The sequence below is a fragment of the Parus major genome, chromosome 3 (genome assembly GCF_001522545.3).
Source record: "Parus major isolate Abel chromosome 3, Parus_major1.1, whole genome shotgun sequence".
Lineage (NCBI taxonomy): Eukaryota > Metazoa > Chordata > Aves > Passeriformes > Paridae > Parus > Parus major.
In genome coordinates this window covers 53287137-53313443 of record NC_031770.1, presented here as the reverse complement: position 1 = coordinate 53313443, position 26307 = coordinate 53287137, and the positions used below count along the sequence as shown (strand labels likewise).

Below are 26307 nucleotides of genomic sequence, written 5' to 3'. Positions count from 1 at the left end.
CATTCAATGCGATTAATATTGCCAAATGTTTGGGGTCAGTCCTGACAATTTGTAAATGTGTGCTTTATTTTCTGTCGGGATATAAGTTGTTTATTTTTTCTTCCACAGCAACAACTGAAGCCAGTCTAAGTATCACATTCAGATAGAGCTCTGAATGTTTTTAATTCAATTGTCACGTAGCTTCTGTAGCACTAGATATTACTGCCCAATGAATGTATTTTCCTTTCTAGTCTCTCCATATTTAATGTTAAGTAATTATGCCAGAATTCGGCTGTAATCACTCCAGGTTTTTTCTGTTTCAGAGATACAACCAGAATTTTCAAACCTAGGTCAAATTTAGATATGTAATGGCCTAATTTTCAGAGATGTGAAATTAATTGGAAATGTGAGTGCTTATCATTTCTGAAAATTAGGCCAATTATTTCAGTGACTAAATATGAACATAGGTACCTAATAGCAGGCAATCAGGTTTGAAAAAATTTGTAACATTAGCTTTTATATCTCAGAATCAATTCCTTGCTTGTCTACGGTGATCTCAAACGCTAAATATCAGTGAAATTAATTTGTTATGGTGTGTGCACAGGAAGATGTTTGGACATTTTACAAATAAACAGCTACAAGGGATTAAAGTTTCATCTGACATTTCTAATATCAGAACAAAGAGCACAAATGTTTGTCTTCCACCTTTGCCTATTACAGTCAATTACGACTTTATTTACCGAACTCGGCAAAAGTCTTTCGATGAGCATTTTATCCTGGTCTCTTTCTTCTTCCCGTCCTTGTCAGAACACCAGTAGTTCCCACCCTCTTGTCCGCCCTCCCAGTCTTTAATTTCTAGTTTTGAGGGGGGGCTATCGCGGGCGGCTAGAACGGGGAAGCTGGAGGGCTGCGCTTCTTTTTAACTCGGATCATTTGATCTTTCCCTGGCACGTCCTTGTTGGCTCCGGGTTTGCTCTACAGCCTTTAATTAATTTCCGTGTTATCATGACGCGCAGGTAGCGCAGGAAAACCTCACGAAATTTCTGTGAGGCGAACCTGTGTGTCCAGGGCCGCTCGGGGGGGCGGCGGTCGCTGCCTCCCATCGCGGGCCCCTCGCTGGCTGCCCCCCATCCCTCCGCTCGCCTCTCCTCCCCCGCTGCCGGCCCGGGCTGCGTGTCACGCCGGAGCTCATCGTTCATGGGCACGGCAATTATCTGTTTGTGTCGGTTGCCAGGGCCGGGATTTTGAGCAGGGGCTCGGGCAGTGTGAGGGAGAGGGAAGGACGAGCCCCTGCTCGGACGCTATCGCACCGCAGATCTACAGCCGGTTTAAAGAGCTGGAGCGGTTCGGATTAACCCCTTCCCTTGCCGAGGAGCCGGGGAAGTCGAAGCGGGGAGCGTGAAAACCCGCCCCGCAGCACCGAGAACTGCGAGGACTTAGTTGAGCAGAGCTTTTCTTTTTTTCCTTTCCCCCTCCCCCAAGTTGGCAGGATTAAAAGGGATTTTTGGCAAACGGTGCGAGGCGCCCCTTGACGATCCCGAGCCCTCGCGCAACAGCCGCCGACTACAAAGGTTGTAGCCTTAAAGAAAACAAGCCAAGAGCGCGGAGAGGGAAGGAGAGCGCGGGATTGCGACACCGAGAGCCGCCCTGGGAACGCCGAACCATTCCCAGCACATTCCCGGCAGGCCCCGCGCGGCCCCTCCCCCGGCGGCTCCGCTGCGGCGCGGGCTCGGCTCGGCTCTGCTGCTCCTCTCCTCCCCCCGCCGCTCCCGCTCCCCCTCCCCCGCACGTAGGCGCTTGGAACGGGGGGGGGGGGGGAGAAAAAAGCCCTTCCAGCCTGACTAGAAAATCAGCCTTGTTTCCTCAGAAACCGCAGCTGCTGCGAGCGGAGAACACGTCAGGCCGGCCCTCCGACACGCACAGATGTGCCTTTGTGAACCCACACACACGACGGGGAGGGAGGAGGATGGCGAGTGAGGGCAAGAGCGCGGGGCCGAGGCGAATGGCAGGCGGCTGCTCCTTGCCCAAGGCTGCCCTCCTCCCCCGGCCCCCGCCTATTAGTGGCCCTTGTTTTAATTCCTCGGAGTGGCTCAAAGAGCAGCGAAAGCTGGAGGCGACCTAAATAGGGAAACTTTGGAACTCGGAGAGAGAGAGGACCCGCTCCTCACAGGCCGCTCCTCACAGGCCTGCCCCCGCCCTTGTACACCGGGCCGAGCGCCGTCGGGTGGCCGAGGTGTACCTGGCCCTTGGGGATTTTTTCTCCCCATTTAAATTTTTTTTAGGACGTGTATTAAAGGGATGGGATCCCAAGATACCGATCTTTTTCTGAGAGGAGTGGGAAAGCGAAGGGGGGGAAGTTTCTGCTGACCCGGGAGAGAGCTCAAAATAAAAGGTCGCAATAGCCAGTGGCAGCGCCGCCGTGCCCTCGCCGGCCGCAACTCTCAGCTGCTCTTCTCCGCTTTCCCTCCCCCTCGTCCCTTACGACCTCTTTCCCCACGCTTCGCCCGCTCTCTTTTTAATATATAACTTTCAGCCTGGATGAGTTGCGACTCGTTCAGCGTAATTGGGACGAGCGGCTGATGGCTGCGAGGGGCCGGGGGATGGGACGGGGGGGGCAAGCGCGCACAAAAACAGGTCCGGGGGAGGGGCGGGCGGGCCGCCATTGGCGCCGCCATTTGCGAGCCCGCCCGGCCCGGCCCGGCCCGGCCCGGCGGGGGCTCCTCTGTTCTCTGCCCGTTCCAGCCACGCACAAGCGCCTTAGCCCAGTGTTGTTTACTTCCTTCTGTTAACAATGGCCGCAACAGAGTTGTTGTACGGTATTTTGGTACTTCCTGCAAATCTGCCCCGCAGTGGCTCGCTCCTTTTAACAGAGCCCGGCAGTACGAAAAGTATATACGGAAAGACCTAACCTACTTCGGTGCATATTTTTAATTTGACAGTTCAGTTATCGGCCTGTCCCGGCCGGCTCTTTATTTTAACCCCTTTTTGTAAGGTCTGGTTCGAGGCGCAGCGCTACAGCTACAGCTGCGAGCCACAACTCGTGCTGCTTTTCACTTAACATTTAATTCTTCTTGTGTTTAATAAAAGGGATGTGAGCACATAACTTGGGGTTCTCTGTATGGCAAAGGAGTGCCAAGCTTATGGTCGGGAAGCGAGTAAGGGAAGAAGAGGATGTACCTGCGTAGGCACAGGCACGTACCTTTGTGCTTTGGTGGAGAGAGACTCCGAACTAGGTTATTAATTAATGTAACAGCTTTTGAAAAGGCAAAGTTGCGCGTTTAAAATTTGAAACGGTGTCTAACTACACTTGGAGCTAAGGCAACTGGATTTTTAAAGCGTGTTTATTTTTAAGGTATGTAAAACGAACGGGTTTTATCACTTCGGCAGAATGATTTGGTAGACGTTCAAGCAGTTCTTGATTTCAGGAAGCCATTGCTTGCTAGTACGGAAACAAGTTTTCAAGCCGAGCTCTACTAAATAACACTTGGTGGGTTTTTTTCCTTTCAGAAAAGACAAGCGGAAACAAACAAATAAACCACACACAAAAACCACGCCATGGGGACTGTCCTTTCCTTGTCTCCCCATGCGCTGTACTTGCCCCCCCTTCAAGGAGTAGGAGGGACAGAAGTTGTAGCAGGGAGGTACTGATTAGTTGCTGTCAGTCTGCACAGATTAACACCTATTTTTAGGTTTTCGAACCTCTTGAGTAATACTAGTTAAATTGGCACAGGTTAATAAGTTGGGGTCCACAGAGCCTCTTAACTGTTCACTGTGAGATTCGAATTAAAGAGACAGGCTCACTTCGTCAAAACGATAAAAGGTTTATATACCAAACATTTACTGTATGTCCATGTTTGTGTGCATGTGTGTACACACACAGAAGATACATAGGCTTGGAAAACAAAAATTGAAATTAATTACTTGGCACAAACAAGCAGAGGATCTTTGCAGAATAAATATGCAGTGAAAATCGGTTTTGAAAGGAAACATTTTCTTTCTTTACTTTTAATATAAATGTAGCATCTAAAAATAAAACTTAATCGTTATTTTTTCATGTGTTTTCTCCCTGTCCTCCCCCCATTATATCATTACACTGTTACACTGACACCCACTGGTAAAAGTTGATCTGAGATCAGGATAGTAAACCAAACCTCTTGATGAGGGGACAGCTGTTACTCAGGAATAAAAAATAAAATGTGGAATAGCTTCTTCCCCTTTCTCCTCTTGAAGGAAAAGCATTGCAGTGGTCTTCATTTTGATGTGGGTTTTTTTGAGTTTTTTTGAAAAGCTAGTGTGTGGATGTTCCAAACATGACAAGGCGGACCACAGTGTTTTTCTCTAAGAAACATAACAACATAGGATAGCTGCATTCAAAGCAGCTATTATTTCTAGACATTTATATGATTGAGGACAGGCTGGCAGAGATGAGAACAGGAGAAAGGTATTAGTGCTTTAGTTTGTAAACTAATGTTTACATTAGTATGTAAACCGCTATGGTATGTTAGTAGCTGCTGGGTTTAATGCTGGTTCCCAGGTAAAGCAGCCTGAAGAAAAACAGAAATAATGGTCATGCTAGAAATATATTTGTGTGGGCACTGACCTGATTGTATCAAAGCGGAGATGAATGCCAGCGCTGTGTAAGTCTTACTTAGTCTGTTTACCGTTTATTTCAAAGTTGTTAGTGGTCTTGAAAGCCACTCGTGTTGGAGAAACAAGGCTTATTTTATTGAAATGTACCACAGCACCAAAGTCTGGTTTGTGAGAGTGTCGTTCCATAGCCCTGCCTAGCACAAGAACAATACAGTGCAATTATGCTGTTTCAGGCTCTGAAATGGGCTTTCTTCCAAAACACCCTCCCCTTATATTATTAGACGTGTTTCTATAAATGAAATGATTGATTGAAAATCTTCCTGTGTTTGTGTTGTTTGGGCAGCAGTAGCTTGGATTTCCCCTGTCTAGACTAAAATTGTATCCAGTGGAGATGCATGGGACAGCTGTTTGTAAACTTAGAGTGAGACATAACAAATGAGCTGCAGCAAAACCTGTCTGTGACTAGTTTCCTTGTAAATACAGTGATGCATTCTTTATTGTAAGAGAAAAGGTAAGCCTCAGTAGAAATGAATACAGAAATAAAATGTACTCCACAAAACGTGAAAGTGTTGGAAAGCCCTGCCAGGACTGCACAGTTCAGAAATTAAAAATCTAGCCTTTCAGCTTTGAAATTGTAGTTTCAGGTCTTTCTTTACATTCTGAGTAAAATGAGCTTAAAATAAGTATAAAAAGTAGTCTCTGTGACTGCCACCTTAATGTTACAATTGGTGCAGATAACCTAATTGGAAAACAGGGTGACTGCTGGGATTTAGTTCTTAGGAAAAGTTGTAAATAAAACCTTTACTGGGGTGCTTATAAAATTCATATATACGTATGTGTTTGTGTATATATTAATATATATGTGTGTAAAGAAGAAATCTTTACAGAAGTGGTCATTGAAGTTGAGGATTTAACAAGGTTCTCATGCCTGAAAATGTACTGCTACATTGAATATTACCTTATATGCACACTGTCATACAGAAATGCTAAGTTTGGAAACCTACACAAGGCTGTTAGCAATTGATTTGTTTTGCTGTTTCACTTTGAATAACAATAAAAGAACGAAGAGGAGGTTTACTTTGAAATTGAGACAGGCTGGGAAAAAAAATGCTAGCTTGTATCCTGTAATTATCCAGAAGCACCCTTGTAGACCCAGAATAAAACTCACAGAACAGGCATAAAGCACAGTGAAGAATCGGAGTTTGTGAGGAGGTGGCGTGTCAATATCCTGCCACATCCTTTCTCCTCTCCTCTTTCCCTCAGTGTCATTCTTGTTCTGCTTGCATGAAGAAACTGCAGTGAACAAGCGAGAAGAAAAGTGAAGGGGGGTGGGGGGAAGAACATTTACAGTTCATATTGTAGTATTCAAATAAAATACTTAAAATGCTATAAACAGTTTCATAGTCATTGTTTATAGACTCTAGAATTTTTAATATTCTAACTTGTAATTGAATTCTGAAGCCAAGATTGTGCAATTAATCAGGCTTTTATAAGTGAGCCACTATTTGCTAGCAGCAACTTCGAGAAGAATTTGGACTTAAATTGTTTGTTTGTTTGTGGCTATAGCAAAAAAGTGAAATGCTGAAGTGGTCAGCAAATTATATGTTGTGCATTTGCCAGGGTTAGCAGAAGTCCCAAGCTGTTTAAGTAGTTCAAGCATTTGTGAAACCTAATTGTTTGATTCCTGTATGCAGATTTGGGCTTTGTGCATTTGAATCATGGAATGTGCGTCTTTGGAGGATGTGTTTTCAGGGCTTGTGCTCACTTTTCTCCAGTACAGTGTCTAGAGAACTCAAGTAAAATGGAAACAAAATGCAAACATTTTGTTGGTTGTTTCAAGCTTTTATTATTATTCACCCTACTTAGGACTGAAGTGATTCCTAGGAATGCTGGCATTTTTGCCTACCCCATTGAAATGTTCAGTGTAAAGCTGGGCTAGATGTGAGAGACAGTTTTTCCTTCAGTTCTGAGGAATCACATTGCTATTGTGAGCTGGAAGAGTGTGGAGGAGTTATGGCACTGACTGGAGCACTTGTTCTTTCCCAGTCAACTCTTAAATCTTGATACCAGAAGGGTCAAAAACTGGCCAGCTGTGACATCTGAATAATTTTTAAAGCAGTTAATCCAGTCAGAGTGTTTATCAGTCTTTGTACCACGTGTGGAGGCGATGAGGACACTTCCCAAGATAATTCAAAAGAAAAGATCATGTCACTGGCAAAAATCAAGCAGTTCAGCTGAGTCTTGTTCCACAGATTTGCCTTTTCAAATTAAAGATGGAAACACAGAACACTGCCCACTTAATTCCTACTGCATGGTTATTTGGCAGGTGTGTGGATAGTTTCTTGTGCAAACCATCCTTCTAAATCTGCACACAAATCTGACAATATCCACATGATGCCCACATGAGTTGCCCAGATGCTGTCAGCATTAGCCACTGTATATGGCATGATGTATGGAAGAAGGGGACATCAGGATGAGCCTTTGATCTGCTTGGGAAAGTAGAAGCCAAGTTTTTGAGAGTATGTTACATACTGCTGGCAATTACGTTGATCCTTTCCCCCATAATTTACAGTTTCACGGAGCGCCATGGTTCTCTTGTTAATCGTATCACACTCATAATGCAACATTAATTTAGCTGAGTATGCAATATCAGACACGCATTTAGTATATTTTAATCATCTTCAGAAAAATATGTTTCAGCCTTTTTTTGTATGTAAGTGTAGGCTTTCCGTGCTTTTAATTGTTTCTCGTCTCCTTTTGGATCTGTTGTGACTTTTTTTTTCTGTTGAAGATGAATAGGGTCATTTTTATGTTAACTGATCATTTTTCTCAACACCATGTTTTAGAAAGTCCCAATTCACCAGTCCCGCAGGGGAAGGTGGAGAGAGGAAGCACAGGTATAATGAAGAATCAGTTTCTTCTGACTCAGAATTAGGTTGTGAGCAAGTAGTATCATATACAATCTAGAAAACAAATATAGAAGAACATAAGATGTATGTAGAGCAGATCTGATGGTGATAAATTTTGCCTTGGTGTGATCTGGTGTTTTTTCAAAAAAGCACCACTTTTTCTAGATAAAGCAAGAAGAAAAATGAAACATTTCTTGTAGGGTGGGTGTTGAAAGTACTGTGGGAAGTCGTGCTAAATTACAAAAAGGTGCTCAAAAAGGTGTTCTTCTTTTCCTATTACTTTTGAGATTACGCTAGGTTGTGTAAGTTACCCATTCTATTAAAAGTAGGAATAAAGAATGCAATTTAGATTTCAGTTGGTTGTGAGACACAGTAAAGGTTTTGAAGTTAAAATCATGTTTCTGAAAGAGAATGCTCCCTATATTGTGTTTAAACACGCCTAAAAATTCTTCTTAACCCACATACTCAAAATAATGTTCTCTAAGGTGCAGGAAGCTTTTTCTCCTGAGCACAATAGGAATATGTTGAATCTCTTGAAAACAGTTTCTGTTTTTCAAACACCTTTTCTTTTTCAGCATAGATAATTAACGCCTTCTTCACAGTGCTTGGTGCCCTTGATACATCTGTTACCTTTGACAGATCCTTTCTGTTTGCCACCTCTTCCTAACATGCTTCCAATATTTTCAGCACAAAATAGCTTTGTATCTTTGATGTTGGTTGTATACGGACTCAATTAAATAAGAAAGCTGCTGACAGAATGGTGTAGAGTTGAAGCTTTGTTTCTGTAAAGATTTTGTCCTTGGTCACTTATCTTCCGTTTTTGCTGCAAATGTTTAACTTTTAGACAAGATTGTTAAGACATGCGGTTTTATCTGTAACTGTGTTTGTTTTCACTTTTGCAGGTGCAATGTGTAGTAATTATGTAGAGATGTAGGTAAAGGGGACAGAGGAATACTCTGCAACTGCAGTCTTAAGCAGCAAAATCTCTTCCCACTGGTGAGGGTGGCTTTAAAACATGCCTTTCTGGAGGTTTCTGGAATATTTAGAAGCATTATGGCAATGCAGCTGTTCATTACCACCCCCTAGTTGTTGGTGGATGGCATCTTGTATTTAGGCTGAGGAGCCCAGCTTTGTCTGGAAAGGGCTGTTGGGGCTGTTCAGATGGGCTCTTGGGTGGCTGAGCTGTGGCAGTGGGAAGCTCCAGCCCTGCTAGTAGAGGGCAGTGACATTAAACCCTTTTTTGAGGTTTTCCATAGTGGCTCCTCTGCAGCCCCACAGCATGGTAGTGCCCAAAGGCGATAGCTATAGAGACTCTTTGCAGACAAGGTTTTGTATTCCTCAGTTTTTAAAGTGGGGAATTAAAATGAAATCACAGTGTTGGAACAAGAGAGCAAAAAATACAAATAGATTAGAAAAGATGCAGTCACAATACCTAAATAAAAGACTTACTGTTGGCAGTAATTGTTACTGTTTATGTCACATGGTATAATGACAGTTTTTCAGGATTTCCCGCATTTTAGAATGCATGAGGTTGGAATTTTGTTTTTATGATACCTACCACTCCTTTCTTAAGGGAAATTAAATAGCAACTGCTCTGAGATTTTGGGTTATGTACAACAGTCATTTTGATCTCTACATTGTCAAACAAATAAATATCAAAAGCATTTTTAGTGCAGTTACTCTGTTTCATGCAGTGTTCTGGTGTGAAAGAACTAATTGCATGTTACACATCTTTTGCATATATATATGAAAAACAGTATGACAGGAAAATATAAAAGAATTTGAATATACGCTTACAGAGGGAAAACGTACATGGGTATGTGTGTTTTATATATATCTTGTCTCTTTTATCTCCTAATGACAAGAGCAGATGAGCATGTTACTGCCATGAATTTACTGATGATCCACTATTTATAAGGGACCTACGGGGCAGTAAGTTGTGACAGAGTTGTAAGGGATGGGAGGGTGCCCACAGGTACGTTTCACAGGTTTCTCTGCAGTGAGGGTGCACTGAGCAGAGATGTACACAATCTCAAATGTCAGTTTCTCTAGTTCCTGGTGCAAGCCTATTTTTGTACTTTTCTGTCTTCTTGACTTTACAGAAATTGCCCCATAGCACACCATTTTTTTTTCTCCTGAGGTGCTCCTTGATATGTGTAATTCTGTTTTAAGTACAACATCTCACAAGGATGATTGTTACTACTTTTAGTTAGCTAATATTTTCTTCTCAGGGATTGGCGTTGTTCCCAGGATTTTGCAAAATATTTGCAGAGGGAGACTAAACCAGCAGGTCAGTCAATAGCACATCCAGCAATGTGTGTTGAGATGTTAATGATTTTTTTTTCTTAAATTGTTGTAAATCAGCTTCCCCAAAAGCACTGACATTTACAAAATACTTTAAAAATATGAGCAGGACAGATTTGTACCACTAACCAGGTTTTGAGAACATGGTGCATCATTGTGTTTTATCTCAAACAGTGGCTGACCAAGAGCAGAGCAGCTTCACAGAGCTGTGTCCTTGAGCCACTGTGTTGTCTGTACATGCTAATAAGGAGAATGAGGAGAATTAATAAGCAATTTGAGCTGCAGAGTAGTTTCTTGAAACATCTTTTCAAACCTTTTAAACCTTTTAAACACAAAGTAGCACACAAAGTTACTCTATCGTTTAAAGAGGGATCATTTTGTTACTTAATTTGTATTTTCAACCTAAAAGTTGTGGCTTCAAAAATTAGAACGTTGATCTTTATTATTGCTAGACTCATTGAGCTAAGAGATAAATGACTGATACCACAAAGAAGAAGCAATAAATGAAAGGGAAAGCCTAAGAAAAAGGGGATGCCAGATTTAATGAATAATTACTGTGAACTGGGTCACATGGTTTCTAGTTTTTACATAGATCAAACTGTGAGGCGATAGCATTTACTTAACTGAAAGGCCTGAGTAAGTAGTCTCAACAGCCTTTGTATAGAAAGTGAAGAAACTTCAGCTGATCTATCCTTGATTCATGAGATTGTTGCATCTTTATTTCAGGCATAGATTCAGGGTCATAACAAAGGTGTGTCTATAGTGTATTCAAGGATTGCCCGGGGAATGTGCCCAATACTCACTTGCTACAGACCTGAAACCTAGCCTGACATACACACATGATGGCAATTAAAAATGAATAAAACTGATGGCAGGTGACAGAGAAAAAAGGGAAGGAAGGGTTATTGCAGTTACCAAAGTTTATTGGCATACTTCAGTGTGTATTTAAAACTTTGTGCACCCTCAGAAAACCCTTGAAAACTGCCAGAAACTAGTGTGGGTCATTTAGGTTTGTCCCTGCTCCAATGAGAAGGACAATTATTTGCCACAATTACTGAATCCTAATTACTTGAAAAGGATGGCAAAGGGAGGAGATGTTAAAGCTGGTTAAACTGGATTTCTTAAATATTAATGACCATAGCCATATTCATCTTTGAAGTAAACTAAGGACTTTGAAAAATGAAAACTGGATTAACTTCCTATCACCTTCATTTAAAAGATGAGTATGGAGCTGGTGCTGTGTGGGTGGGTGGGCTGATAGGAAAACCTTAAAAGCTGAAAATCTCTGCTAGAAAAGGATTATGAGGGTGTATCTGCACCAAGTACTACAGCATCCTACGTGTTCCATGCTATCAAGGCTATTTCCTATAGGCAGCTCAGCAAGACTGGTACATGGAAATAGTAATTGGAGTTAAGTTTGCATAGCTCTTCACCTGGGCTAATGAGACCTGCTGAGTTGTTGGAACTACAGAGCCTCTCCCTCCCCAGGAGTGGAAAAAGTCACCAAGTCCTACATAAGTCAGAGGGCAAAAATGGGTAGAAGACCACACAATTTGAACTGGACACTGTGACACGGCTTTGTCTTGGCATGATCGAGCAAGAAGTGCACCCCAACAGCAAGAAGGTGATTTAGCAGTAGTAATTCAAGAGGATGCACCTGTCTTCCTTCTTTTTTTAGATTTTGTTATCAGAGAAGATATCAGATAGATATATATATATAGATATATGTGTGTGTATATATATATATATATATCAGAGAAAATTTTGTTATTAGAGAAGAGAGTCCTTTCTAAATTGATTGATCATTACTGAACAGGGAAAACAAAAGTATTGCAAAATGCAAGTATTAACTTACACATTTGTTTTGTTTTGAGCATATTTTAGAAGAGCCAGAGGCATGCCTTTTTAGTAAGCAGGCAGTTGGCAAAAACCCTCTAGGTATCAGAGAAGCCCTGTGCTATAATTTTCCTAGAATAATAATGTCAAACAAATGACAATAGAAAGGCTATAAAATTTGCAGCCAGCTGGGCAAATTCTCATGTGTGAACCACAGAAACTGTAAGTGCCCATATAAAATATTTTGTCTTGATCAGAGCTGCTCCAGTCTACTGTGTCCCTTGCCAGAGTAGTTGTAACCCCCTCACCTGCCATCTGCAAATAGTGGCTCCATTGGGTGAACTCCGATGAGCTTCAACCCAAGTCTCAGAGCACTGTTAAGTGTGTGCTGTATTGGAAGTTTTTGCCTGGGTAGTTAAATGTGGATCGATGATCCTTCTCAGCATTAATGTTATCAGGATATTATATTGGAGTATAATGCATGCATCAGAAATTATTATTCGTGCTTATTTTCAGATTCCCCAAACAAGATGAAGAGGGCTTTTGTAACCCATATCTTTTGTGAGTTAGTTATTTTGTCATTGTGTACTTGGTATTTCACATTCTGTTGTTTGGATAACAGTCTGGCCATTAAGCGTGGCTGTAATTCCTCTTCTTAATGGTATTCCAGTTCCCATGACTCTTGCTTAGTTTCACCTAATCCTATCTCAAACAATGTCTTTATGAGCCAAGAAGGACCTGAGCTGAGCTGAGGACTGAACCAATGCTGAATATGACTTTGAAGACAGACCAGATTATAATAATTCCTTGTGTCATCTGATCACTAGGTTGTACAACTTTGTTCCAAAAAAGGCCATGTTCAGCATCACAACTCAAGCATTCTATCTATGTTTCAACTCCTTTTTTCTTTGACAGGGAGGTAAAAATGACTGTACATAATTTACTGTAAGTCTCTTGGTCGCAATGCAATATTCTTTGTCGAACTGGGTCTGTATGAGTCATTTATTGAGAAGCAAAATAGAACTACTGACAAAGTTTCATTACTTCTGACAAAAAGAGACTCAAGGCTACTCCCTATCTTGTAGGTTGCTCCACACGCTACTTATTGGGTCCTTCAGGCTGACATGACGTTTATGAATTCGTTCATCTTACAAAAAAATACTAAATGCTATTCTGTTCAACTGTTAAATCCTAGAATACTACATAAGCAGTAGTGGTCTTGGCCATAGCTGCCCATTCTGGAGTCTGTGTAAGTCGTGCAGGGAGGTGGGAAGTTCACCTTGTCATGCAACAGGGAGGTTTCTGAACCCCATCGTGGCCAGCCCCAAAAGGCTGCACTTGGGCCAGGGGCAGCAGTGGGGAGCAGGCTGTAGGAAGGGTCAGTTGCCCAGGCAGGACAGGCATGCTTCAGCTGTGGGATACTTGTGCTTAAACCACTAATTGTGTCTCATGCAACCGATCCACAGTGTATCTATCCCCAGAATACTACCCCTTCATTTACCCCTTACCACTTACAATAGCTTTCTAGCCCCAAATTACAGGATACTGCAAGTGTGGTTTGAGTTTGTTTATTAGAAGCAAAAAGGCTGTTTGGCTCTTTAGATAAACTGGAAAAAAACAGTGACCAAAAATTGTTTTTACATAGAAATTAAATACGGGGTAAACAGCATTCAACTGTAGCACTGTATTTTGAGGAGCGGGAAGTGTGGACTGGAGCAAAGATTCAGAGCAGTGCCTAGGGGAAAGCTGCTGTATCTGATACAGATATAAATATGTACATGAAATCAGCAGTGCTTCATTTAAGAATCAAGTCTGCATTTTTGGGTGATGCAGTGAATTTTTCACTGTAAAAGAAAAACACTCGACCTATCCAAGATATTCACGTGTACACATTCAGAACAGCCAACTAAAATAGAAAATGTTTAGCTGCCACAAATAGGTACATAATGGGAAGTTCTTAATTAACATCAGATTATCTTAAAGCAGTAATGAATGTCTTGTTTATTTTTTTATGTATTGGAATGGAAGGGATATATTCTGAAGGCTATTAAGAGAAAGATGGTGCTTGTCTGATTCCTAAGGTAATGTTCTCTTTTGCTGGGGTGATGTGGGTGCTGATTGAAGTACATGAGCATTCCCACTAGAGGGGGGTCCACTCAGCCTAGGTTGTAATGCATTTTGGATTTGTTTTTTTTTTCATAAGTTCAGCATGAGGGGAACCTCATGTTGTCCCACATCTTGTTTCAGTCCTTTATGTTGTGTATCTAATGGTGTCAGCAGTTGTCTCTTACTTAGCTTAACTGTCTTTTATACAAGGAGGGAAAAATTCAAATGAATGGACTAATGTACTAGTGCACTGTTAAACACAGTAGTAACAAAGAATACAGAGAATGTTTCCTTGTATCATCTGCAAAGTGAGGACAGTTATTTATCACAGAAGTGGTATGATCATTCTTGGAAAAGTAGAAGCAGCTTTATCAGACCTGTTCAATAACGTTTTTAATTAGAATTGTTATCTATGTTCACTCTAACCCATTTTACTGTCTCTGTGAGCTTTACATTTCTAAGCATAAAAGAAAATATTTCTATATGTGAAAGAGACTCAGAGTATGTTAAAACGGCTGAAACTTCTGTTCTACTCTTTGATGTCACAGTTCCTTCTTCCTCTCAATTTCTTGGTGAAACGAAGGATTGGGTTTTGCACATGCGTTGGTCATTTTTTTGATCATGTTAATTAATGTGTTTTGGAGCTGTGGCAGTTGTGAGCATTCTCTTGGACCTGAGCAGGAGCTTCCTTATCAGAGCCCAAGTGTTGACAATATGCCTGTGCTCTGCAGTGAGGGCCCTGGCATGTGAGGTGGCCTTTCTGCAGGTGAGGAGAGCGCAGAGTCCAAACTAAAACTTTGCCCAAACTCTGCAGAGTTGATGCACAGTTTCTGTGCTATCCCATCCATGTCATGCTTCTGTGGGGCAGGGGATAGGCAGCCCTGGACAGGCTGTCCACCCAGCTGGGACCCTTGGGAAGGAGAGGGAGGAGGAAAGGACAGCAGGGCAAGGGAGACAGAATGTACTGGGGCTGGCAAGGCATCAGCAACTCTGGTAGATTCAAGGAGGAAGTCAGAGAAGGATGCTGTGGCACAAAGAAGGCTCCATTTTTTCCCAAATGAATCTCCACAATAGAAATGTAGCACAGTAATAAGCATCCACTATCTATAGCTACGTGAAAGGTAGAACAACTGAGGGTGTAGCCGGGTGGAGGTCAGCCTCTTCTCACAGTCGGCAGGTGACAGGACAGAAGGATATAGCCTCAAGCTCTGCCAGGGGAAGTTCAAGTTGGATATCATGAAGAATTTCTTCACTCAAAAGGTGGTCAGGTATTGGAATGGGCTGCTCAGGGAGGTGGTGGAATCACCATTCCTGGAAGTGTTCAAGAAACAACTGGACATGGCACTTGGTTCTATGGTCTGGTTGACATGGTTGTGTTCCATCAAAGGTTGGACTTGATGATCTTGGAGATCTTTTCCATCCTTTATGATTCTATGATTATTGGGACTGGAGATACCATTTGTGATCTGTGACTCTGTAATACTGGATAGAGAAAATTGAGCGAGTTAGGAAACGTTTTGGGGTCTATCTAGTGGTGGTAGCTGGAATCTGTACCAAAACAGGAAGCCTAGTGAAAATGAGCATTCACACTTCAGATGTGTAGCACATTAACCCTAACCAAGATGCTTCTGATAGTGGAATGACTTTTTTCAGAAACCACCTGAGCATCTGCGTAGGGCAGTGTATTGTGACAAGCAATCATACAGTTATTTCCAATCCAATGGTTGATTATTCTTTTTGGCCCTGGGCAAGTCACTTAACCCTCTGTCTGTTTCTTCATCTGTAAAATATATTATGGATATTTATCAGTCTCACCAGGACTGATTGTTTAATATTTATAAAGTGCCTAAAGGATTAGAAGCTTAATATAAGGAGCTAATATGTATCATATCATTTTAGATTGATTTTATTTACTTGGATTTTTTTTTCCTTCCTCCTATTGAATGAGATGCTATTTTGTAGCCTCTTACTGCCATTCCTCATTAGCTGGACAGGTCACAATTGGCTAACTCCAGGTTCAGTTTCTTCATTTATTCCTAGCTCCTATGAATGCTTTATCTCCCTCCTGCTTTTTTTTTTTTTTTCCTCCTCCGTTTTTAAATTTAGAGATGAAGAAATCCCATATGTTGCTAGATCATGACATAAATATATTTAAGTGCTGCCATCATTGTTAGTTTATCAGCCTTTCCATTATAAACCCTCTTGTTCAGGGGTTTATAACTCTGGCATTATAACATGCTTCAGGGTGAAACTTCACATTCATTTTTTTTTCCCTTTTGATTTGCTTTAAATCCTTCACTCTTCTTAAGTTAAACTGGAGATTAGATACATTAGTTATAGTTATACTAGTTGTATAAATTATAATGCAGCAGTAGGCATTCTAAATAGGATGTAAATCAGAGAAATAGAGAATTTTCTAGTTGTTAAACTGTGAGCCTGAGAGTAGAGATCTGGGATTCTTTCCATGAGTGTGTCCCTGGTTTGGCACATAACTACTAAAAAATGGTTTAACCTTTTTCTGCCTGACTCTTCTCTCTGTATATTGGGATGATGACATTTCTGACTTCACTGGTGTATTGGGAAGCATAATTAATTAGAATTCATAAAAGACCAAGATTCTCAGGTGAAAGGCACCAAAGTGTGAAGTATTTTTAAGGAGTCTAATGAAAAATCGGTGCACCTGCTTTCCTACGTCTGTTCCTGGTGTCACAGATCAGTGCCTATCAACTCTGGAGCTGTACAGTGTGTGGCAGCCAGCAAGGGTTTTGATCTGGAGCACCACTCGATGACCTGGCAGCTTGCTTTTCTCAGGCTTTCACACATTCACCATATCTCTCAGCCAGTTGTTCGCAGCCTTTACCTGGGGAGCTTGTGTTCCCTGAATTCTAGTTTTCAAACAGTTCTCTAGCGCAAGACAGGACAGGAGCCTACAACCAAGATATTGGCTGCAGAGTTTCCCTTTGGTGCTGTTCCACTTGGTGCTGGTACAGAAGTACCCAGTCTGCTTAGAAGGTAAACAGAAGGAGAAGAGATCAGATGCTTCCAGCTTTTTTTTCTGCAGGGACTTAACATGGCAGATCATTCTGGTTGTGCTTAGGCAGCTTTTTGGTGTAGTCAAAACTCTGTATGGAGAAAAATGTTTCAGCTGTACTACAATAAATTTTGGGATGCTGACAGGTACTCTTTATGTCATTCAGGTGGAGAAGCCCTGTTTGTGTCATGAGGGATGCTCTCCGAGTTTCCTCACTTGAGGATGTCTATTGTCAGCCATTAGTTTTGCATACCCTAACATGTGCAGGTTTCCTAGGGTTGATCCAGACTGGCACCTTCATTTACAGATCTCTTCTTTGCCTGGGCTGTGGTGCTGTGCTCAGGAGAGAGAGGTTCTTGGTGGTGGCTAAATTTGAAATTATCTTTCTCCTTATAATTTCAGGTTGAAGTCTTGGCCTCCGAGGATGCTACATTTGGACACAAGGTGTGTAGTTTGGTGCAGTTTTGTTATATAGGTCCCAACAATATGAACTGTTGACAGTTTTCAATCTGAGAATTGAGGATCCTGTGACTTGCATCCATCAATTCAGAAACTTTACCTTGTGTGTGGTAATCTGAGAATGGCACACAGGCTGTCTTAATCCTTGTCTTGGTATAAAACCTGAGCAAGTTTTACTTGCAGAAACCCACATGGAAACATGCAAGGTCATCTTAGCAGTAGTTTTTAAGATTGGACTTGCCCAAATGCTGAATTTGTTCTTGTTGATTTGCAACTAAGAAATTGTACTTCTTGTCTGCTTGGCAGTCTGCTGAGTAAGCCACTTTCTTCAGGTCCTTTCCCACAAAGCATCTTGAGTAGAAAGTAATTAATTGAACAGCTGCATCACCCTGTGTTCAATTGTAGATCAGCCTGTGGCAGGCAATAGTGTGTGTTGGAGACAACTTCAGATCTGCCCAGCTACATGGATGGGCTGTGTCCTACTCAGTGCTCAAGCTTCTTTGGCCAGTGAGTGTTGTGGTGATGACCACTGTTTAAACTGAGCACTAATAGCAGATGATTTTAATCAGGGCAGATTGCGTGTAGGCTATATGCAGTTAGCCAGGAAGAGAGTGGATGGGGAAGGGAAAAAGGAGATTGTAGGAACAGTAGGCTAAATCATGACAATGCAGAGTTTCCTGCTGCTGAAGGCCTATATGCTGTGATGCTACTGCAGGTGAAAAAATAGCAGTGCTGTTACTATTAAGGTAAAAAGGAAAAGCAAGGAAATATTAAATAAGTTATCCAGGTTTATTTAGAATACAATAAGCAAAATTAACCAGCAGGGAAAAAAAAAAAAGCTTTAAAAGTACATAAATATTCATGATGCCAGAATCTGCATTATGTCTATATTGTATATTTTTATGTTGATATGTGATAAGTGATTTCAATAAATTATTATAAAACAAACAGAGCTACTCTGGTATTATTTGAAGTATATAATGTATGGTAGTCTGCAGTATTTTCTGATTTTTTATTTAATACCAGCAAGCATACAGAATATTCATTGAATATTTAATAAACCTGGAGGGTCAGCTCTTGTGAGCTCATCTCCATAATCCTTCAGACTAGGTGGGTAAATAGAAATATTACTGATGATTATTGTCGCCAGTCACACTTGGAGCTAAAAAAAAGCACTGTGGAGGAGGCTTCTAAGTTTTTTTCATGGCTAGATTTACAAGGGGTGTTTATGTCTTGTCATCCTGATGGACATCCTTTGAAACTCCTTTTTATTACAAAAACTTTTAAGAGTTTTCTGTTGCTAAGCTTCAATTTTAGAAAACTGAGGCAGTACTGTTGCCAGCTCTGAACATCAGTGTCCAGAGTCCCAAGCATCTTTTGTCCTAATATTAATCTTCAGAACCATCAGGATCTTTTAAACTCTCCTATAAGAGTAGGTCTATGATATATAGTGAACTGTATATGTCTAGGAATGTCATCTGCTTTTTAACAATCAAGAAGAAAGCTAAATACATCATCCAAAACTTGTTAATTCCCGAACTTATTTTTGTTGTCTATTTAGAGATGCTGCAGAAGCACTTTCTTGCCTTCTCTCCTTTAAGAGATGCTTTCTTTACTGTCTGTCTCAATGACAAATAAATGCTAGTGTCTCTGTTACATTAACAGATGAGTTGGCATGCCAGCAGAGAATGTGTATAAGCAAAATTTTTTAAATGAAAAATAGTACATTTTATAAATTAGAAAGTAAGTTGAATACCAGATAACATAGGTGAGAAGGATGTAAGGTTAAAGATTTGCATCATGCAATACTTTCCTTGGTACCTGCTTTTAAGCCTGAATTTTCCTCCAGGGCTATTGTAGACTGTTGAGGGGCGCTATCTTTTTTGGGTTTGGGTGTAGCATATGTCTCAACTTGAAACATTGTAGGGCCCCTCTGTATGCAAGAGCAGAAGCAGAGTTTGCTGCAGGGGATGACTCTTCTTTTGACTGCATCCATTCCACCTATCCTTAGATGCCACTTAGTTTTAGACTGTTGACAGGCTGTGTTGCCTGTAGATACATACAAGAATAGTGTCTTTTTAAAAAGGATATTTGTAGACTACTGAAAGAATGTACAATGTCATTTGTTATTCTTAAATTCTCTGTGATTTCAGTCTCATGGTAAATATGCATACTGGCAGCAAATGGGGTTGTTTCCCAGGAAAAGGCTCTGAATGAGATGTCAGAACGTTGTTCAGCTTCGCTGTAGTTATCATTGGCAAAGTGAAGATCTGGCTGATGTAGTGTGCCTCTTGAATGGTTGAATCTTGGATGATGATCATCATCCTCGTGTTTGTAGAAATCAGCTACAGGATGCTTTTGATGCAAGTTATGTGTATTGATTTAGACAAAATAATTGTTATTTTAGAAAATAAAATGAAAACAAAAGAAATGGTGTCAAACTGTCAAAATACCCAGGGAAAACGCACCTTGAAGTACCAAATCCTATCTTCACTCCTTAAGCATGGAACAGATGCAAATTGCAAACCATTAATAGTAGTCCTTAAAAATGTTTCTTTCTCCTCAAATTTTTAATAATTAAACAGTCTTCCCCAAACAAATGTAGGACATAAGACATTTATTAGAGTAAAAATTGCATTTTAATATGAATTTCTTATTTTTATTTTGTACATAAGTGAGACGAATACTGTTTAAAAGGCCATAAAAATCTAAGCACATTTTCAATCAGTTTTCAAAAAGTTGTAATTTGATGAGTATAAATATGTACAGATTTGATTGCATTGCTGTCCAAAGCTTTCTTTTGGTTGAATAGAAGGAAGTAAGCCCATTCAGATTTCTGTGCAACTAATTTTACAGAAGGAGGAAGCTGTTTGTGTGCTGTAACAGCTTTTCCAAAGATGGTACACGGGGTGTTCAGTTTAATTTACACATTTATTTGTGTGTGTGCTTGAATTCATGTTTTTAAAGAAAAAAAAAATCTTCCAGCTTTTAACTGGTTGTTTCAATACTTAGAAGGGTTGTGATATACACATGGTTACGTATGGAGAGATGGAAGGGGAATGACCATGTTGTGAATCATGAACAGCTGATAGGTGATCTGGGACAGGCTTAGCAGTTATGCCTGGTTTGTTCAAATCCTGCTGAGGATAAACTTACATATATAATAAGTCATAGTTGCCAAGAAAGTAACGTAGAGTAAGAGTGAATAGATGGAGTGATATCTGCCCAAGTGTGCAGTCAACACACAGGAATGTATTTCACTGTTGGAAACTCTTTGAGTCACATTAATCTTACTAAAGCCTAATGATGACGTGTAAAATACTAACAGTACCAATTTATTTTGTGTTTATTTTAGCTGAGTAGGAAGTTATATTTTAGCAGATGGGACCAGTGTTCGCAGATGGCAGAGAAAATAGGAGGAATACAAAGATGTGAAAAAGAAAGAGAAAAAAAAAAAAAGGTGCCCAGAGCAGAAGGTAAAATGTTTAACCATTTTGAATGATGCTGATTTAAAGACCAGGGCAATGAACAAATAAAAATAGGAGTGTGGGAGTTTTTTAAATCCTCCTAAGAGATTCAGATGCTCAATTTCCATTAGAACCTTTTTATCCCTGAGGTAGAATTGAAAATCTTAGTCTGAAAGGTTGGTTATTATATAAAGATTTAACCCACATTTTATTGTCGTAGGAGCTGCATGTTGGCATCAGTTGGAATTACGGTGTCAAATGCAGTAGCACACGCTTCATACAGGCTGCAAATGGTGTCTGGCCCTATCTAGAGAACAGGATGCCTGACTTCTTATATATCTGTGCTCGGTTTACTCTCCCTCCCTTTCCCTAAGGCTTTTACTGTCAGCATCCACCTGACCCAAATAACGTAGGGTAGGGGAGGCTTCATTCAGTTAAGCCTGGTGAGATCACCTCGTGCACGTGTCCCAGCCTGTCTGTGGACCTGTGGAGTGCCATAAGCCGTGCTGGCAGCGCTGGCCACAGAGCCCGCCCTCCGCAGCTAATGCCGAGGTGCAGTGATCCCAGCTTAGTGCTGCATTAATATAAATAAGTTTGTTAATGGCAGTCCAGCAGCTACATGTCAGAAGGCTCACAAGTTTGTGCAACAGGAAAAGAGACACTTCTGTTCCCACAGTGGGGGAGCTCCACCAAGAACAGGACTCTCTTATTTGGTAGTGAGCTTTAATCCTTCCATTGTGTGTCGTTTTAAGCTGTGTTGTGATGTAATTGGCTTAATCATTACTATTATGTTGCTTTGCACAAGTTAAGATTGTAATTTGGCATATGGAAATAAATGGCAACTGGATTAGTGATTTGCAGGTGTCATTTAAAAACGGGGCAGGAAACAAAGCCTTCCATATTTTGCAAGTGGCATGTTTGCTAATGTACAGAGGCAGAATTAAGCACACAACCGCATCTCACGCTGGCTTGAAGTAGGAGCAAGCTTCACCTGTTCTTTCTGGGACTGTGTGCTGCTGGGGTTGGGGAAAAAGAATCTCATTCCTGATGGATGTGTTCACTGTAGGAGTGATTTTATATTTCCTTTGTGGAAGACAAATACAGGAGTAAAGCTTTCTCTTTGATCAAGAAATCAGCATAATGGAGAGACAGCTCTATCAAAGAAATACAGCAAGGGTGGTATTTCTAATGTGGATGTGTCTGTATGGTAGAGCTTCCAGCATTGTTCGTGTAACTAGCTGTATTTTTATTTTATGACACAACATAAAGTGATGACCTTGTCTCCATAATTTAGTAACTCTGGAAGTTGTTTAGAGAGTCTATTCCTAAGTCTTTTAAAGTATGTGCTGCTGGATTGCATTTTTAAAATGTTCTTTCTCCAATATAGGGTACATGTTCTTAGGAATCAAATGTGCTTAGGACTAAAATATTTTTTCTCCCAAACATACTCTTTTACTTGAGTTTATTAAGCTGCTTTTTGGGTTGTTTTGATGGGGTGGTGTTGGACAGAGTGGGGAGGTTCATGCTTTCAGGGGAGGGGTTTTGCTTTCCTCCACCTTGTAGATGCTGCATTATTACAACAATCAGCACATCATGGTGCATCTTCTGTAGTCTATTTATTTTCATTTTCCAGATAGCAGAAGTTCAAATCCCGAGGGTAAATTGAGCTACACAGTGTAGCTATGTGTCAGCTTCCTGGTTTGAAGCATAGGACATCAAAGGGAATACATTTGGTGGCTGACTGTGAGTTATGACTGTGCAAACCTAGAAAGAAACTGTTGTTCTTGCAATATCTGTAACAGAACCCTTGAGCTATGAGATGGAGATGGCATGAGATAAAATTGAGAAACATGTTCTCAAGAGATGTTTTTCTTCCTTTTTTCTTTTTTTTTTTCATATATTAGCATGATTGCAATAAAATAGTACTTCTCGGAAAGACGAAGAAAATAACCAATTGAAAGAGAAGAAAAAAGTAGACATAAAAAATTGTTCTCTTCTAACGTTTGCCTTGATTAAGACAGCTTTCTTTTGTTGAAGACTGTAAGCAGCCTTTGCTCCTGCCATCTGGTGGTTGCTAATAACAGTTGCATCTTCAAAGCCAAATTAAATTGTTTTAAAGCCAATTAATCCTTTTCAGAAGAGAATATTTTCAAGGGTCAGAATTATCTCTGTCTTGATGTGTTGACACTTGGATTGTCTGTGTGTGCTTAGTATATGGGAAAATATAGAGAAATGAGTCCTCATTTACATCTGTCTTTGCACTGTTGACTTAGATAGGAACCTGGGAGTTGTAAATAAGTTTTTGGATTTGTTTTAGCTTAGAAAAAATAGATATTCATATTAACCTCCAGTAAATTCTGTTTTGCTACTCATAGGAGAGTTTGGACTGTACATTTTCCCAGTTCTGTTTTTCATTTCTTTGAGGACTTGTTTCACCTGAGGTATTCAGATGACTAAAAGGATTTTCTAACCTCTTTTCTTTGACTCATTGTTAAAATTGTGTTTTGGGGTTGCTGAAGTCTCCTGAGTGCCCTCTGTGCTGGGTTTTTTCCAGGGGTAGAGAATGGCACTACAGCAGGGAACAAGGTGCTCTTTTAATATTCTTAGGGACCCCTTACAGATGTATCAAAGTACTTTGAAGTACTTACGACCAAGTAGCAGCAACTTGGACAGGTTTCTTTCTGAACAACCTGTGCATATCACTGCTACGTTGTTTATGACAGTCCAAGAAAACACAAAATTGAGAAATTGTGATCATGATTTACAAATTTCGTCTCCATTATCAATAATTTTTCATGTCTGGTATATTTAGTCTCAACAAATTCCTCTGTGGTTTGTGGGTTTTTTTCCCCAATTAGTTTTATACAAATAAAGAGGCACACCAAGAGATTTATGGGCATAAGTTCGTCTCCATCCATCAAACAGCCCTAACTGTGGTCCAGTTTTGTCCTGAGTGCTGCAGGCAGTAGAGGAGTATATCTAACCACCTTGAATATGGAGAATGATTCCAAACAGTACCCACTTGTGGTGTCCTGCTTCTCACGACTGTGTCCTGCTTCCCATATGGAGAGAATTTTAAAGCTTTCTGAAAGGATGGAAAAAAGTGCAGGCTTCCTGGAAACTGTGATGCCTCCTTGTGCCGTGGAGGTGGGTCTGGACAATTCCATAACAATCCTTCATAAAGACAAAAAGACAAAATGATACACAGAATAGGAGGGGAAAAAAAAATAAGAAAAAAGCTATGATAGCTGAGAAGCTGAGACTTGTCAGAAAGTCAAGATTGGCTGGATAAATGATGTATTAAGAGTGAGTTCTTTCCTCCTTCTGCCCCATGCCCACACTCCTGTAGTCTCAGGAAAGACAAGGCAAGATGAGGCTTTCAGAAGAGCCTGTCTTCTGTGGCGGTGTCCCTGTGTGTGTACAGCATGTCAGGCTTTCTTGGATATTTCCTTTTCTTCTCTTGCCAGTGATCCAAGCTAGCCATAAATACATGTTTAATGTTCCTTTTCAGCATGAAGCATCTCATGGTGCTTGCAGAATAAATACTGATGGCCTCGGGGTTAGGCTTAGGCAGTTTACATGGGTATGTGGTAACGTTTATTTTACAAAGCTCCCAAGCACTCTGTGGCAAGCTGGAGTGAGCACAGATGGTAAACGTGCCTTCCTCAGCACCCTTGAACATCGTTGGCCTGTGGTTGGCCCCATGCCCTGCAACCAGCTGGGATTAGTGCTAAGAAAATGTAAACTGCTATCTTTCTTCTTACATCATCTTTACTTTTGGACATACACAAATGTGATGAACAGCCTTCCTCTCCAGCACTGCATGGTTTAGGTTATCAAGGTGTGGCCACATTTTGGATTTTGATACGAATTTAAAGCTCCTGTTGCCTTTCTGAGAGTACTAATGTGGAGTTTTCAGAAGGTGTGTATGCAATTCAAAGCAACTGTAAGGTATTTTTTCAAGTGATGTCTGTAAGTAGGAATCATGGAATAGTTTGGGTTGGAAGGAACTTTAAAGATCTAGTTTCAGCCCTCCTGTCGTGGACAGGAACACCTTCCAATTACATCAGGTTGCTCAGAGCTCCATCCAAGCTGGCCTTGAACACCTCCAGGAATGGGACATCCACAGTCTTTCTGGGGAACTTGTTCCAGTGCTTCTCCACTCTCACAGTAAAGGCTTGGCAATTAATTTTACTCTTTGGGCAGTCCTATTCCCATTTAGATTGCCACTATATTAAAATGAAGTGCTGCAACATTGTACCATCCAGTTTTTGTGGTGGCACCAGCAGCAGCAGCAGCAATCCATATTCCCCCCTGCTGCTTTTATGGAGAGGCAGTCTGTAGTATGGTTTTTCCTTTCCAGAATTCATAGCAATGCCAGAAGAGTGCAAAATTTGGTACTGCTTTCGTGGTGGGAATATGCATCTCCTCAAGGGTTTGAACCCACCATTTAACACCAGTCACTGCATCGCAGCGACTTAAGTTACTACCAGAGAAAAAGAATTTATTTTCTCAGTCTTCCTTCTGTTACTCATTAAATTTTAACTGGTGGGTGCACTCAGGCAGCCTGAGTCTGGTGTGCCTGAGCTGTCTGGCTGGGTGTGCTGCTCAGCATCCTCCCTCGCTCAGCTGCCTCCTGTTGACATGTAAACGGGGGTGATGCTTGCCTGATCAGGCGGGTCCTTTACAGTTCCGTGTGGCCCCTTTGATTTACACTGCTGGTTTGAACTTGGAGGGAGTATCAGATTTACCAAGTCGTCTAATGATCAGAACACAAATTTTGCTTGTAAATACCTGCACATTTTAAATAAATGTTAAGGCAGGTGGTCTCTTTGTTTAGGGGTGGGAAGAGAGCAGCTCAGAATATTTGCAAATAGTTTACTGCTCCTCCTTGATCGGGAGAGCAAGTTAGACCAGATTTCTTTTTCTTCTGTAAATTCTACCTGATTGTACAACTGGTGGGACCAGAACTGTGCCCTCCAGCAACCAACGTCACCGTGCCAGAGAACGCATGCTCCCATTCAGATTGGGATTTAAAACAACAGAAACCCCACAAATATTTATTTTTTTTATAAAGCTACTGTTAATGTGTTTGCCTTTGGTTGTTTGGTTTTTTTTTAATAGCATACTTTTTTAGAAGCATGAAATACAGATGTAGGAAAAGATTCTGATTTTTGCTACATGGCTGCTTTCCCTGATTTCAGAATTGGCTTGTTAAAACTAATGCTACGTTTGAGGAATAGGAATTGCAGAGAGAAGCATGAGAAAGTTGTTGGGTAGACAGATGTGATTTAGGTTTTCATTTCCCCTGGTTTTTTTCCTGAGACAAGGACAGGTGTGTATCATCGTTCAGAGCTGTGCTTTGCTGGAAAAAGTGCTGTTGACATATTGCAGATTTCAAGAGGAAAAAACAATGACAATAATGCAGAATCTGGGGCTTTTTACTGAACATATATTTCTTTTACAGAAGACATAATTTTTTAACTTTGAAGCTTCAATTATTTCCGTTTGCTTTTTAAGAATGTCTTTTTGTGAGACGGGGTTTTCTAGTGAATTGGGATATTGATGGATAATTCTATTAGATTAGGATGACACTGGGAAATCATGTTTTTCAAGGTCATTCCTT

The 26307-nt window shown here is 40.9% G+C and overlaps 1 protein-coding gene across 4 annotated transcripts in view; it reads left to right on the top strand.

The window, feature by feature from the left end:
* ARID1B (AT-rich interaction domain 1B) overlaps window positions 1-26307 on the top strand; it is a 293784-nt gene that overhangs the window by 131926 nt on the left and 135551 nt on the right. For 3 of the 4 annotated variants that reach the window (XM_033512733.1, XM_015621230.2, XM_015621232.3), the window contains exon 4: window positions 17158-17199. The exons of the other annotated variant lie outside the window; for it this stretch is intronic. In XM_033512733.1, coding sequence (XP_033368624.1) covers window positions 17158-17199 — 42 coding nt within the window. The remainder of the gene's footprint in view (window positions 1-17157; window positions 17200-26307) is intronic. 4 annotated transcript variants of the gene reach the window in all.